General features: G+C 31.9%; 1 protein-coding gene across 3 annotated transcripts in view; it reads right to left on the bottom strand.

The window, feature by feature from the left end:
- Positions 1 to 13,938, bottom strand: part of chp (leucine rich repeat containing G protein-coupled receptor chaoptin) — a 56,027-nt gene that overhangs the window by 28,865 nt on the left and 13,224 nt on the right. For all 3 annotated transcript variants that reach the window (XM_090102059.1, XM_090102057.1, XM_090102058.1), the window contains exon 2: positions 2,619 to 2,744. In XM_090102059.1, coding sequence (XP_089958185.1) covers positions 2,619 to 2,621 — 3 coding nt within the window. In that variant the 5' untranslated portion in view covers positions 2,622 to 2,744. The remainder of the gene's footprint in view (positions 1 to 2,618; positions 2,745 to 13,938) is intronic.

Raw genomic sequence — 13,938 nt, 5'->3', positions numbered from 1 at the left:
TGAAGTACTAAGAAAAGTTAATTTGAGACCTAAGTCGTTATTCCCTTATAAAAATCGTGTGAAACTTCATCAACAAGTACCTTTTGTCGTAAGTCATGACTCGTGACACTGCTTATAATTTTAAGCACAATTGATTTATTGATAATTGAAAGCAAGAAATAAAATAATTATGACTTCAAATGTTATGTCTACATAATCAATAAAAGTTAGGCTTTACTTAATAAGCTCATCATGTAATTGGACTTCAAATATTCAAGAACCTCTACTCTCACTTAATAATATTATGACGTAATATATTACGGGTATAGTTTATAAAATATGTCCAAGTATATTTACAAAAGAATAATGAACAGAAAGTTCAAACCTTCCTCTTCGTTTCCCGGTAACTGCGCCCTAGTTTAACCAACTCAGTTAACGCTGGCCATTAATTGGCATTAGTAAAGCAATATTCAGCAAACTCTTTGCTACAAACCTGAGCTATTTCTATCTTGTTTATGTTAGGCCGAGGCCTAATCGTTAAATTTTATTAGGCTCGTTTCAAAGGTCCTAATTACGGGTTAGAAACACTAATAATTTTGGACGAAGGTACCTAGTTGTGAAGTAATTTAGCTAGAATCTCGTTATTATTTATTGGGTGTGTTGAATAAGATGTTTTATGAAAATACATTTTAATTATTGTTTATTAAGCTTGAATATGTTTTAGTTTAGTAATTATTTATCTATCATACGTATCGCTTGCCTATTTCACAAGCGATCAATTGCATGTTTTAATTAAAAATTATGGTTCACAATTGCAAGAAATATAAAGATAATTGAATGGAAACAGATCCATGTATTATTACGAAAATTGAATGGCCATCTGACCCATGTCCCTAATACGGAAAGTTCGCTATAATCCCGCCCATACTTCGTCCGTGAACAATCCGCTCATAAATGTCGCAAAAGTTTATAGGTTTATGGAATTCACTTATCACCTTTTTTATGAAATATAGTAAAACTTCTATGACGGTTCAGAATATTTTTAAGAAACCGGTCACACATTCGCAGTCAAATGCAGTAGAAAGGCTGAACAAAGTGTCCTTACAAATCCGTGAATCATCATCATTGGCCTATACGTCTATTACAGACGGTTTATGGTGCTATGCCTGAGCAATGCTTTTGGTGTCCAAACAATCCGATGCGAGATCGACATACTTTTCCGCAGGTCGGACAGGGGAAGTTTGCTGGAACAGGTTCGTTTTCGGCTTGGTGACGTTTCATCCTTTTGCTTGCGAGTACTCTGAACCACGCTTCGTCACAGAATCTGCAGCCCTCGGAAACAAGTTTGCGCCAATCAGATCGATCATTAGCGAGTTTCTCCCAGTTTTTATAATCAATATTGAAAGAAGCCATGTCGCGTTTTGCACAGTCCTTGAAGCGGAGCAGGGGTCTCCCGATGTCTCTCTTTGCATCGGCGACTGCACCCAGCATAACGCGTCTTGGCAATCGAGAAGGCTCCATCCTGTACACATGCCCTAGCCAACGAAGGCGTCTCTGTTTGAGTATCGTAGTCAGGCTAGGTAGCTGTGCGATTTCAAGAACCTTCTCGTGGGTAATCTTATTTTGCCACGTTATGCCTAAGATCTTGCGTAAGCAGCGCATGTAGAAGAAGTTCAATCGACGCTCTTGTTTTGCAAAAAAAATCCGTGAATAACATTCCTATAAAACACTGTAATTTACACGTACCTTATTTACTCTATATTATATAAGAAATATATAACATAATTCTAGATACTACACTCCTGTTTTCTATTCTCACTTCTGAGTATTAATCAGACATAGAACGACCAAATAGTTAAAGCATTACAGTACACCTATATAATATATATAGGTACATATAGATATACACGTATGCATAAAGCCTTTCAATATACGTGTAAGGTTTAATATTTACTGGAACATCAGTCAAAGCGAATTCACGTAGGATTCGATGCGTTACGATCAAATTACGATCTATATTGCTAGCTCAGAATAGCACGATGGCAAACTACATACTACATCGTATGTTCTATGTATCGATTATGTACTACATACCTTGTATACATTGTACTACCTATATATTATACCTTATACAATATACAGTAACGAAACTACACACCTATTCTTAAAGCAATAGACATTTCCACTTGTGGACCAATATATATTAAAACTTATTTCCTAGAGAAAACAGATAATTGCATTTTAAATAAATTGTTTGAAGTAGGTTTTTTTTAAAAGAACATATTTTTCAACATAGCTGTTTGAGTATTTCATTTTTAAATGCTTTACATATTCTAAAAATAGTGACTGCAGTGTAAATACTTCACTTGAAATATAACTGAAGAGTTTATTTTTGCCTGTTAATTATGAAATAGCCTTTACTTTGTAAGCAATGAAAATGAAACTTTTTAATGATATTAATTATTGTCTTTAAAAATGAACTCTCTCCGGTATTTTTTCACAGGATAATATTTATATTATTTTAAAATTATTGCGTCAATACCTTAAATAACTATTGCTTAGGCCTACCAAAACATTTACCTACCTACATAAAAATATAAATAGACTAAAACATTAATAAACAAAATAGAAACACTCACCATGATTTCGATTTAAGTGCACTTTCCCATAAAACTATATGAGCATCACTCACACTACACTTTACACTAAACATCAACACTATTTCGTAGGCACCAATCCGTTCTTTCCGGGAACCAAAGTCCAATCTGAAAACAAAACATTATATTATTAACCTGTCCAGATGTTCTGGGTTATGAAAAATAGATGTCCGATTCTTAAACCTATCTACCTACTACCTACGTTAGAAGAGCAATTATGGAGTTTCTTGCCGATTCTTCTCCATAAATACTGCGTTCCGAATCAGTGGTAAATGTTAAAAAAGTGGCCCTAAATAACAATAACAAATCAAAAAAGTTAGGAATATGTAATGACGATTCAAAAGTGCTTCTAGAAGAAGTCTAATTGAATAAATAAATGTTTGATTTTGATTTTACCATAATATGCATAAAAAAATTCACGAGAATCGGTCAAACTGTTTCTGAGGAGTTTACAAACACAAGAATTTTATATGTACGATTTTCTGCACTATTTGTACTACTTTTATGTACAAGAGGAGGTGGACAAGTGACTAGTGCCTAGTGTCTAGTATTAAGAACTTATAATCAAACATAACCCTAATTTATAATTCATAGAGTGGTTATTATGTAATTACTGTTTAATTAGCCATTCATTATGTAATAAGGCCCTTATTGACAGTAATACTAATTACTATAATGTGTGCTAAATTCATTTGCCATTGTTCTACCATTGGTTTGGTCAACATTGCTCATCAAAGTTCAATGAACTGCTAATTAATTTTAATATCTAATTATATAGCTCATTTATTTCGAGTAAGGTCTTTGATGTTTTACGAGATTGATGGAAGTCACGAAATCATTAGAACTTTTAATTAGTAATCGCAGTTATTAATGAAATTTGATGAAATTGTAAATTGTTAAAAGTCATACTTTTTTAATACACATGGATCAGATAATAAAAGTAGTAATAGTAAATTCTAATTAGACTTAACTATTTCATTAAATATAGTTTATTTATCTGTACAAGAACAAACAAATGTTCTAGTAAAGATACGCTTATTTTTTCGTAAAAGCAAGGCTTGAAATGGTTAAGAAATGGGAACATTAGTCATGATAACGATAAGCGACACAGCGAAATGAAACGGAAAAGTGAGATAAAATTAATAAAAACAAGTATTTAAATAAATGTTTCTGTACAATTCTTTTGTTAAATAAAATTGTTTTAAATTTACCCTAATTAGTTAAAGAATCAGATTAAATACAATTTGTACCTTAAATAGCGAAAACATAATAAAAGACTTAAGTATCTAACTTCTAAGGAAGCACTTCAAAGAAAAAGGTACCTAATATACAATATACATAGGTACATTCGCTCGCTGTTTGTTAAGCCTCTTATCATTTTGCAAGGTGGAAAGTTAAATGACTTTCTCGTATTACGCACTAGGTGTAAGCACTGAAATCTTAGGAAAAGCTTTTTATGATATTCGATATTTCTCTAATATTATGGACAGGAATTGGTAAGGTGATATTTTCATTTGTGAAATTATGAAGTTCGTATTAAGGTCGTATTAGATTTGAAAGATTTTCAGTAGTTTCTTGATACGATAGCTTGAAGTTCAACGAAAATCAAATTTTGACCCAATTTATGTTAACATCTGTCACTTCTCGCTATTGTATTAGAGCTCTAGCTTGGTCAATAAACGTTTACGTCTTACTAATCGGTCTCCTTAAAATAAATCTATTAACATCCTTGCTATATTTTCTAAGAAATGTTTGAAAAATGCCTGAACATGCATCGTGCAATCCAATAAAACTGCAAACACGGTAACAGAATAATTTCCCCGCTTACGTTAAAAAGTCAACTCTTAATCCTAGGTGTGGTTTACAATATTCAAAGGAGCTTTGTTTTCAAGGAAACACAAAGACATCTCTCGTGGCAAGTGGCCGTCACCTCACACTCCATTGCTCGTATATTCTTGCCCTATAAAATTTCCTTTTGTTTACAACGCACAATGGGAAAGTAAATCATTACCTACTGCTCTTATTAGATTCATTTTATATGAACGTTATGAGTACAATAATAAAACAAGGTGACCATGCAGACTAATCTTTGCGAATGTTGATAAAAAGTTCAATTTACACTTAATGAGGTCAAATAAGCATTATGATAGAGTTAATTCGAGCGCAGACTTCGATTCGATTATACAAAAAATTGATTGGTCTGCGAATACTAGCCATACCTACGATATTTCCTGCTGCTAAACGGAACACTGGTAATTTCTTTAATTCAATTAAGAATAGTCCACTTTAAGTTAATTACCGAATAGCTCTATTATTATAGTTATTATATAAGTGATACTAATTACAAATTAGCAAGCTTGCAACGCGAAATTTCAATCAATAGCACTAAAACATTACTGTTAATGAATCTCATATTAGGTATTTCAATTTTCAATATAACGCAGGTGAAACTAACTATATTTAAACACTGACCGTAATATACGTTCATTATTCTCTTCTAAATGAAAGCGCAATGTAAATGGGCAGCTTTTCATGATATAATAGCGTTTCATATCTGGTTGAGAATGGGGAGATATAATTCTTAAGCAGGATGATAATAGTATTAAGACATTCTCCTTTTCTACGCTTAAGATGGTGTATTAGACCGGAAAGTTTAACAATTAAGATACTATAATATTGTGTCCTACTTAACGTCGTGATCTTTTAATTATTAGCAAAAGATGAGACATTTTCGTGGATGCTTTTTGGTGGTTGAAAGTTTAAGTAATGAAAAATAGATGGTTTCGCCTTTCTATATACGTATTTAAAATTTTGTAAGTAGGTACAAATCAGTTTTCTTGCACCTATATACTATGATGTTCGTTAATTATGTACATACGTCTATTTTAAATACAATTATTGTGCATAGCAGGTTTTTTTTCATTTGTTAAGTTTCGTTATTTTATCTGTTACCTACTATAACATTAAAGTAATATCATCTTTACTCTTAAGTATGTAAAAATATATGACCATCCGTTCCTGAATGGGGCCTATAGGCTATGTAATAATACTCGACCTTAATTTCTATATTTTATGAATCATGAGGAAAACTCGCAAACGCAATCACAAGTACGTGCTATAACTACCTGGCTAGTAAACATTCATGACTCATTGATTCAAATTATAAAACCAATGATATTCGTCATCATTATGACTTCTAGCTTGTTTGTCATTAATAGGCAATTCTCTGAATTATACAGTATTATGGTAATAATATGAAGGTAAACCACATTGGCTTAAACGGGTAAGTTAAAGTTTAAGGCATTCCTTCCAAACGAGTATCCAATACTGTTATTCAATATAGTTTTTTGATATACTGTTTTACCAAGATATAAGTAACTACTTTTACATTTCAATTTGGCCCTCAAGTAGGTAACTGCAGTATGGGTATTTCTGTATATTCGATGATAACAAATTGTTAAATAAGAGAAGATACATCAACGATATTTGCATTAACAAATATTATTATGTACTATGAAACCAAAATACCCGACTGTTAATTTATGTACAGTCCAACTTCCAAGTCACTACAACAATCGGTGAATACAATGACACCCAACACCACATACGTCAAAATCCCGAATCCGTCAACGCTTTTGGGCTTTATTGCAAGAGAAATATACATAAATACATTTGAAAAACATAACCCTCCTTTCGCAGTCGAGTAAAAACCGTATTCTATACATGAAATATGTATCTACCAGTGCACAAGTGCATACCAAACTAAACTAATGGAACATCACAGTCTGTTAACGAGCGGTATCGATTTATTTCGAAGGAAATGAGAATCTGATGAATATTTAGCGGACAATTCAATTTTAATGTATTTCTGATTTGATTCGGTGTTGTGTACAATGTACAGATACATCATCACAATGTTGGGTTGTGAAAAGTTTATGGGTTGTTTGAAAATTTTCAAGTGTATAAAATAATGATTTTTAAACGAGTGATAACTTAGGATAACCTACGAATAATTATAGCATTCGACGGTAAAGACACATATAAAAATACAATAGAGGTCACACTTAATTAAAACCATAGTGCGGATTGCAAAAACTGCCATCAAGCTTCTAATAGGTAAACTGCCTGTTTTTACTTTATGAATCTGAATTTAATAAAATAAAATATTATATATTTGATAACTTGTTATATAAATAAGCAATTGATTGATTCTCTTCTGAGGTAAATACTGCTACATAATCACATTCCTCACAATTACCTAACCTAACCTAACTTCGCAGTTCTGAAGGACGATGAATCATCAAGAAACACAGTCGACAAAACTACAAATATCGTAACATATTCCTTAATTCGATACAACAAAAGCCGCGTTGTCACAATGTAATTTGATTAAACTACAAGATAATTATTAATACGAAATGAAGCCTTATAACGTCCGACTAAATCCGTATTAGGTTCATAATATGGAATCGTTATTTTACGTACATTAGACGTGGGCAAAGAAATTAGGTCAGAGTGCGTGTGAAGATTTTATACCTTGTGAAGTAAAATAATGAATGTTTATTTTTTAAATTGGAATACTGAATTGGATGTTTTTAATATAAGATGGTTGATGAAAGAACCACCTCTTTGATTGGTGCTGACTGCTGAGTAATAGGTAGCAATAATGATTGATTTCTTTAGATCTTACTAATTCCAAAGTGTCTTCTATTGAGTTAGGGAGCAGATGCATTTCAGTTTTCTCATCTGTTTTACTACGTATCGATATAATTTATTGTGATCGAATTTTTCATTTGTATTTTGTTATAATTTTATAATTCTATCAATAAAATCACTGGAAATTAATAGTGAAATGTCAAACAAATTCTTCAAATACATAATACAATAATAAATACGACTACAGAGTGATTAAAAAATACGAATAAAACGTAACAAAAATAAACCGTAAGCAATGCGCTTCTCAAATACAATTTCACAATACTCTGCACTGATTGATTCAAATATAAACACTAGTTTATGTAAATACGGTAAGTGGAGCAAACACCGTCAGCTTTCTTTGCCTTGACCCGAGTTTCAAGGTGGCCAAATTTTTTTGCTACGCATTTTTCTAATACGAACAAAATATGTAAGGAAAACTTTTGATCGCGCCGCTTTGTGATATGATTGAAGTATAGAAAGAACGAGTAATGAATATAAGAGAGCGTTTGAGCTATATACAATTTATGAGGAAAAATGTTAGATTGTTTTGCCATTTTGCGTAATCAAAACAAGAAGAACGATTTCCTAAGCCGCTAAAAAGTTTAAAACAAGACTGTGGGAAATTGTAGTCTTGTTTCTATAGCATTACATAAATTGTAACGTTATATGAAATTTTATATACTTCTTGATATGTATAGAAACATGATTTGATTTTTGATCCAGTGGCGCGCAAGGGTTTCTATGGATTCTATATTTAGAATAGGGATTTTTCCAGATTCAAAAGGATTCCGGAGGTAGGATGTTGGCGGTCGCATCTTTTTTTCCATCGTACTATGATAGTGATATAAAAAGAAGTCTTCTGTGAGCGTGTATTGTAATAAATCTCTTTTTATATTTGGTTACACATAGTTGAATAGTTACCACCATTATGGAGTATAATTGCAGAATATTATGTAGAGAATTATATTATGTTATGAAGTGAAAATTATTCAAAGTTTTAACTTGTAATCAATATAAAGTTATATAATATTGAGAAATAATATACCTTATTGTTTATTTTCAAAGGTGTGTGATATCGATTATTTCGTAACACTCGTAGTAAAACTGTAATTTCCATTTTATAGTTTATGGTTACTGTTGTATACGAATACAATATCATAGGTACTTTTTATAATCAAACGAAAACTTAAGCATATTCCTCTGAAAAAAAAATAAAGTTAAAGAACCAAGGAAAACTATCTAAGAATATCCATAAATGAATTTTATTTTTCCTACCATTGTAATGTAATACCAAGAAAAGTTATCAGAATCAGTATTCAAGAAATCAATAAGTGTATGGGTAGATAGACATAACATTCTGAGAAATACGCTCCGACAAGATTATACAAGATATTACGAGAGAAGTCCAATTAATAGTACCAACTTTGTTACCATCTCATTGTTGGTACCACACCAAAATTAATATGTAATACAAGAACAATATAATATTACAATGAAATTTATGCGTGCGTAATTTAAAAGGTAGTCCCGTAAACGTATTCACTCTGCTACCTTTCGAAATATGGACGAAATTTAATAAAAGCCGACCTGCCTGATAAATAGCTTACCCATCCCATATCCCACTCAACATGACGAAGGTAATTTTAAAGGAAAGTTAGATATTTGTTGGATTTTCTGCTTATGCTTTAGTGTTGTAATGTTTCACGCCTTTAACAGTTGCAAGATATCAATGATTCTTAATAATGTCAACTATATGAAAAAAACACTAGCCAAAACGATATAGTTAATGTTATATATTATATGCCTATATTTAAGTGATGATGAAGAGTCTTTCGGAGACGGACATAATTAGAAGCCTTTGACAAAATAAAGACACTTCATTTGCATTTACTACAATGGCGATAGATTTTTTTTTTCTGCAATATTTTTTTAATCGATAGTAAATAAAGACTTCACTTATAATATTAAGATCGAATAATAAGATTTTTCTGTTTGTATGAGCCATTCGGAAGTGGAACCAGATAAGTATAGCTATTTATCAGAGACACCAGATAATTCCAATCTAATTTTAAAATGTTTGCGTTTTTGAAACAGGCAATTCAATTAATCATCAATGTCCAAATTCCGTTAACAATATCAACCAAAAAATAACGCTAAACTCCCATTCCATTTATCAGAGCATCTTAAACAAAAGCTATTTCACAAGTTGATCACGTTTAGAGCTGAGTATCACGTCATCCATCGAACTAATCGGGATAAATCTCTTCAAGAGTGTCAATGCCTGGTTTAGCACTTAGATTAAATGATAAGGCACAAGAAGGGATCTCAGCTTAGGGATAGATTTTGCCTATTTTCGCAGAATTAGGCCGTCGCAGTGACATGGTTTTATTTTTATATGAGAGATAAAAATTTGGATTCATTTTTTCGTTATGACGGTCGTGATTTTATTTCTTGTCTTTTGTATCAAAACTTGACCTGGATCGTGTAAATTTCCTCTATTGTCAAAACTGAGAATGAGTTTTGTAACTTATTTATTTCGCAAAATTAATGTCTATCTAAATGAGCTGAGTTTTTTCACTAATAAAATATAATAGTTTGTAAAAGCTTTTTATATTCTGATTCGATCTGGAGCCCAATGTTGTTGTCATGGAAATAAAATCGTGGGTAGAAATATTCTTCACAACAGAAACATCATACTGGAATTCCTTTTACTTTTCAATCGACTTGTAATTGCTAAGCAACGGTACACTTGGGTACAATCCATATTGATTTCGTGCCAAAATACTTCGGTTCTCTACCGATTATGTCATTAAAATTAATTAGAGCGTTAGTAATTCCAACAATAACATAATTCTTAAAGACTAAGAAAGCTACAATGAGTAATTAAGGTCGAAATACACGTGCTATCTATATGCTCATAAATTCGTATTGTCCCACTTCTGATGACAGTATGGCTTCCTTTAAATGGATTTCCTTTGTGCTACGGCTTTCGTTATAAGCAGAAAAGGTATTGTTTTCAACGGGTTAGTGTGGCATACTAATGGACGGGACTTTTCTGTACCACGGGCTTATTATGCCACTGAAATATAGGTGTTTTTGAGCCATTTCAATTTGACAATTTTGAAGGAACAATATTCAGAAATAATTTCGTAATAGTTGATTGATCTCATTTCAATTAGACTAATTAGTTTTGTTCTCAATTAAGTTCCTAGTTCACAATTATCAACGCGTCAAATAAATAATCGATACAAAAGCGAATATGTACACAAAAATCGATTCCCTACATTCCGATGCATTGACATTCAGTTCTGAGTCAGGCCAATCAAGCAATTGACAGCGTTTATATAGAGTGCAACAGACAGGCGAAGTTAATTCTATTTCCTGAGACGCAAAGGACCTGTCGGAAATGTGGAATGGTTAGAGTGAAAATTGATTTTCTAGGTAATTTCTATCTGGTGTAGTGGTTTCTATTTATACAGGGTGTCCCACTTTTGGTATACTAAGCTCAAAGGAGGTTATAGTTTTGCATACGCTGAGTACGTAAAAAATACTTATAAAATTCCAGACTCAGTTTTTTTTCAAATAGATCAATTCTTAAACCTCTATGTGAACACCCATAACAAGCAACGCGCCCAGCTTTGCTTCCAGCACGTGACCTATCGTTTAAGATTATGTTTTCATAGACAAAATGCTCACATTAGCGAAGCAGTACATATATGCCGGCTGCGCGAAGCTAGAGAAGAAAACATGGATTTTCAGGAAAAATTTAGCAAAAATTTTTTGATGTAATTTTGTTGTTTAAGTATTTTTTACGTGATCAGTGTGTGCAAAACTACAAGTCCCTTCTCGCTTAGTATACCAATAGCGGGACACCCTGTATATCGAGAACTTTATTTTGCATAGATACTTTTCCTTCATATATTTTTGATTAGCATTTGAGAAATTCCTTTTTTTTATACAACAGCCGAAAAAGGAGCGGGTGGTGTACTGATGAAGGCGATCACCGCCGCCCATAAGCAATTGCAACGTCAGGAAACCTTGCGATTGTTTAATTAATTTGTTAATACAAATATAATCATATTACATTTTATAAAAATATGATTATTTTCAATTTTTAAAGTATAATAATTGAGAAAGTTACGATTTGCAGCTAATATTTGAATTAATAAAAGCTTCGTTAATGTGAAAAAAATTGAAAAGAAGAAAGTAATAAGTAAAATACTTATAAAATATCAGACCAAACAAAATTAAGCCGAGTGTCTCATAACAATTTAGCAAAGACGATTATTTTTTCATGTTTAGAGGGCTCGATAAAAATAATGACGTTATATTATTTATTGGGTTGAGAAAATGGCGGCGGTGTAATAACGCTCTAAATGGGGTTAATTGGGAAGAAAAGGACAATCCAGCGTTTTCTAACGACTCCGTGGGTCGATAAAATAGGATTTATGAGGGCGTAATTAGTGGAAACTTGACGAAGTATCTGTATTGTGATTGCGTTAGAGTTTGATTGTTTCTGTGTAATCCGATTTATTATTACCTTTATAAAGGTTACAAGTTATTTCTGTTTGTGTTTAATGGAATATTATATTCTGGGCAAAACTACAATTAATATCGTCCGGGTAGAAAAACAATTAATATTTCCTTAATTCATAAGTCATAATAACGATAGGAACATAATATTAATGTTTGTAGTGATTAATTATTTATTCAATAAAATGTAACTATAATGCTGTAGCCTGTACCTATACCAAGGACCAAGGAGTAATAGCAAGTTTCAACTCACGTTTTATTAATTGTAAGTACTCATATTTTTATTAAAACCCCGCCAAAACTGCCCATATCCATTTTATCATTAATGTCAAATTACGTTTACATTTTTATATTACGTTTAGTACGAAGCATCATTAAGAATTGAAACATTAAATTAAGAGCACGTTAATTAACACAGAACTCCATAATTTACCTTTTTATTTAGTCACCGTTCAAGCGTTGCATGAATGCTGTGACAAATACACGTGCAACTAATCCCAAATTAAGGCCGCTATGACCCGTAAATTTTATAGGGCAAAAGGTAAAGGTTAAACTCTGTCTGTATAAATGTATATTTGGAATAGGGTTGGCAACTTGAGAGTTTTAGAAGAAATTGTCGTTGTGCGGTGAAGGAAAACACCAGGGAAATAGAGTTTATATTATTCTCTTTTAATATGTATTGCCTATTTTATGGTTATTTATCATTATCATGACAGTATCCATTCAATTAGGTAGGTAAGTAGGTACCTACTATACGTTATATTTTATTGTTTATTTAGAAACTAAGAAAATTTTGAAGAAATAAATATGTTCATCCTGTACTAAGATATCTTCAAGAAGTGTTCTATGAAAATCATAAATTATTTATTAATAAACTAGAGGTCCGCCCGGGCTTCGCCCGTGGTACATATTTCGCAATAAAAGGTAGCCTATGTCCTTTCTCGGGTATCAAAATATCTCCATACCAAATTTCATGCAAATTGGTTTAGTAGTTTAGGCGTGATTGGGTAACAGACAGACAGACAGAGTTACGTTCGCATTTATAAATATAATATTAGTATGGATATTAATAAATGCACTAACAACCCTGACGGGAGCCCCTCATTGCACGTCGGAGTTTTGAAACGATAAAAGTTTTAGATTAGTTTTTAAACATATCGCTGAACGCGACCCTTAGACGTGTTATTAATCAAAACTTTGAGTTTACAGAACACGTCCGTGGGCGGTTTTCTGTATGATGTAATTAACTAGAATATATCAGAAACCATTTTCTAGGAACAGTAAATAAGTTGGTAGATTTTCATTTGACAGGATTTGGTTTCAATCGATGGAGACTAGGAAAAATAAAATGTCTAAGCAGTTCTGTTATGCAATATTGATTGCTTGAAAAGCTTATCAGAAAAAGTTTATCAAGTAGATGAAAATTTTATTCCAAAAAGGTTCCTAAACGGACTTCTCTTTTTTACGTACTTACCTGTTATTGCTTTGGCTTTTGAAATCAAATGAGAAATACCATAATTACCCAAGCCAAAAATCATGAACTTAAACCATTTGAATATTTTCCAAAATTATGACCTAACTCATAACATACACATATAGTTATTCATACATATAATCGTTAAGCAATGCCCTATAATTTTAAAGTTCATAGTTTTCACTACTCGATATTAGTTAAATCAAATAGAAGAGCGCATTGGCTCGGAATTGATTTAGTTCTGAGCTTATTAAGAAAGTTTGAACAATCGTTTAGTTATACGAGTTCACTGGGAGTCTTTTGGTATTGAATTTCTATTGAGTTTCAAAATACGTGATGGGAAAAGGTCTCGGAAGGGAATCTATTGTATTTTTTTGTCTTATCTCTTGTTGATTTTATCTTTTATGCGCGACTGCTAGAAGAAGGGTTTTATCTTTTGAATGTATGTAGGTATTCATGTTTATGTTATATAATATGTTGGGTGACGTAGGTTATAGATTTAATAACTAACCAAGATAGATAGAGAGATAGAGGTAATTAATTAGTTAGTAGGTACTTAAATTTTATTACAGGCTAGATTATTGATTCCCTTATTCT

Source organism: Colias eurytheme, chromosome 5 (genome assembly GCF_061535395.1).
Source record: "Colias eurytheme isolate Ceu_HAF_F1 chromosome 5, ilColEury1 Martin Lab GWU primary, whole genome shotgun sequence".
NCBI classification, from domain to species: Eukaryota; Metazoa; Arthropoda; class Insecta; order Lepidoptera; family Pieridae; genus Colias; species Colias eurytheme.
Note: the sequence above shows the minus strand (reverse complement) of the source record. Positions and strands in the feature narration are given on the sequence as shown.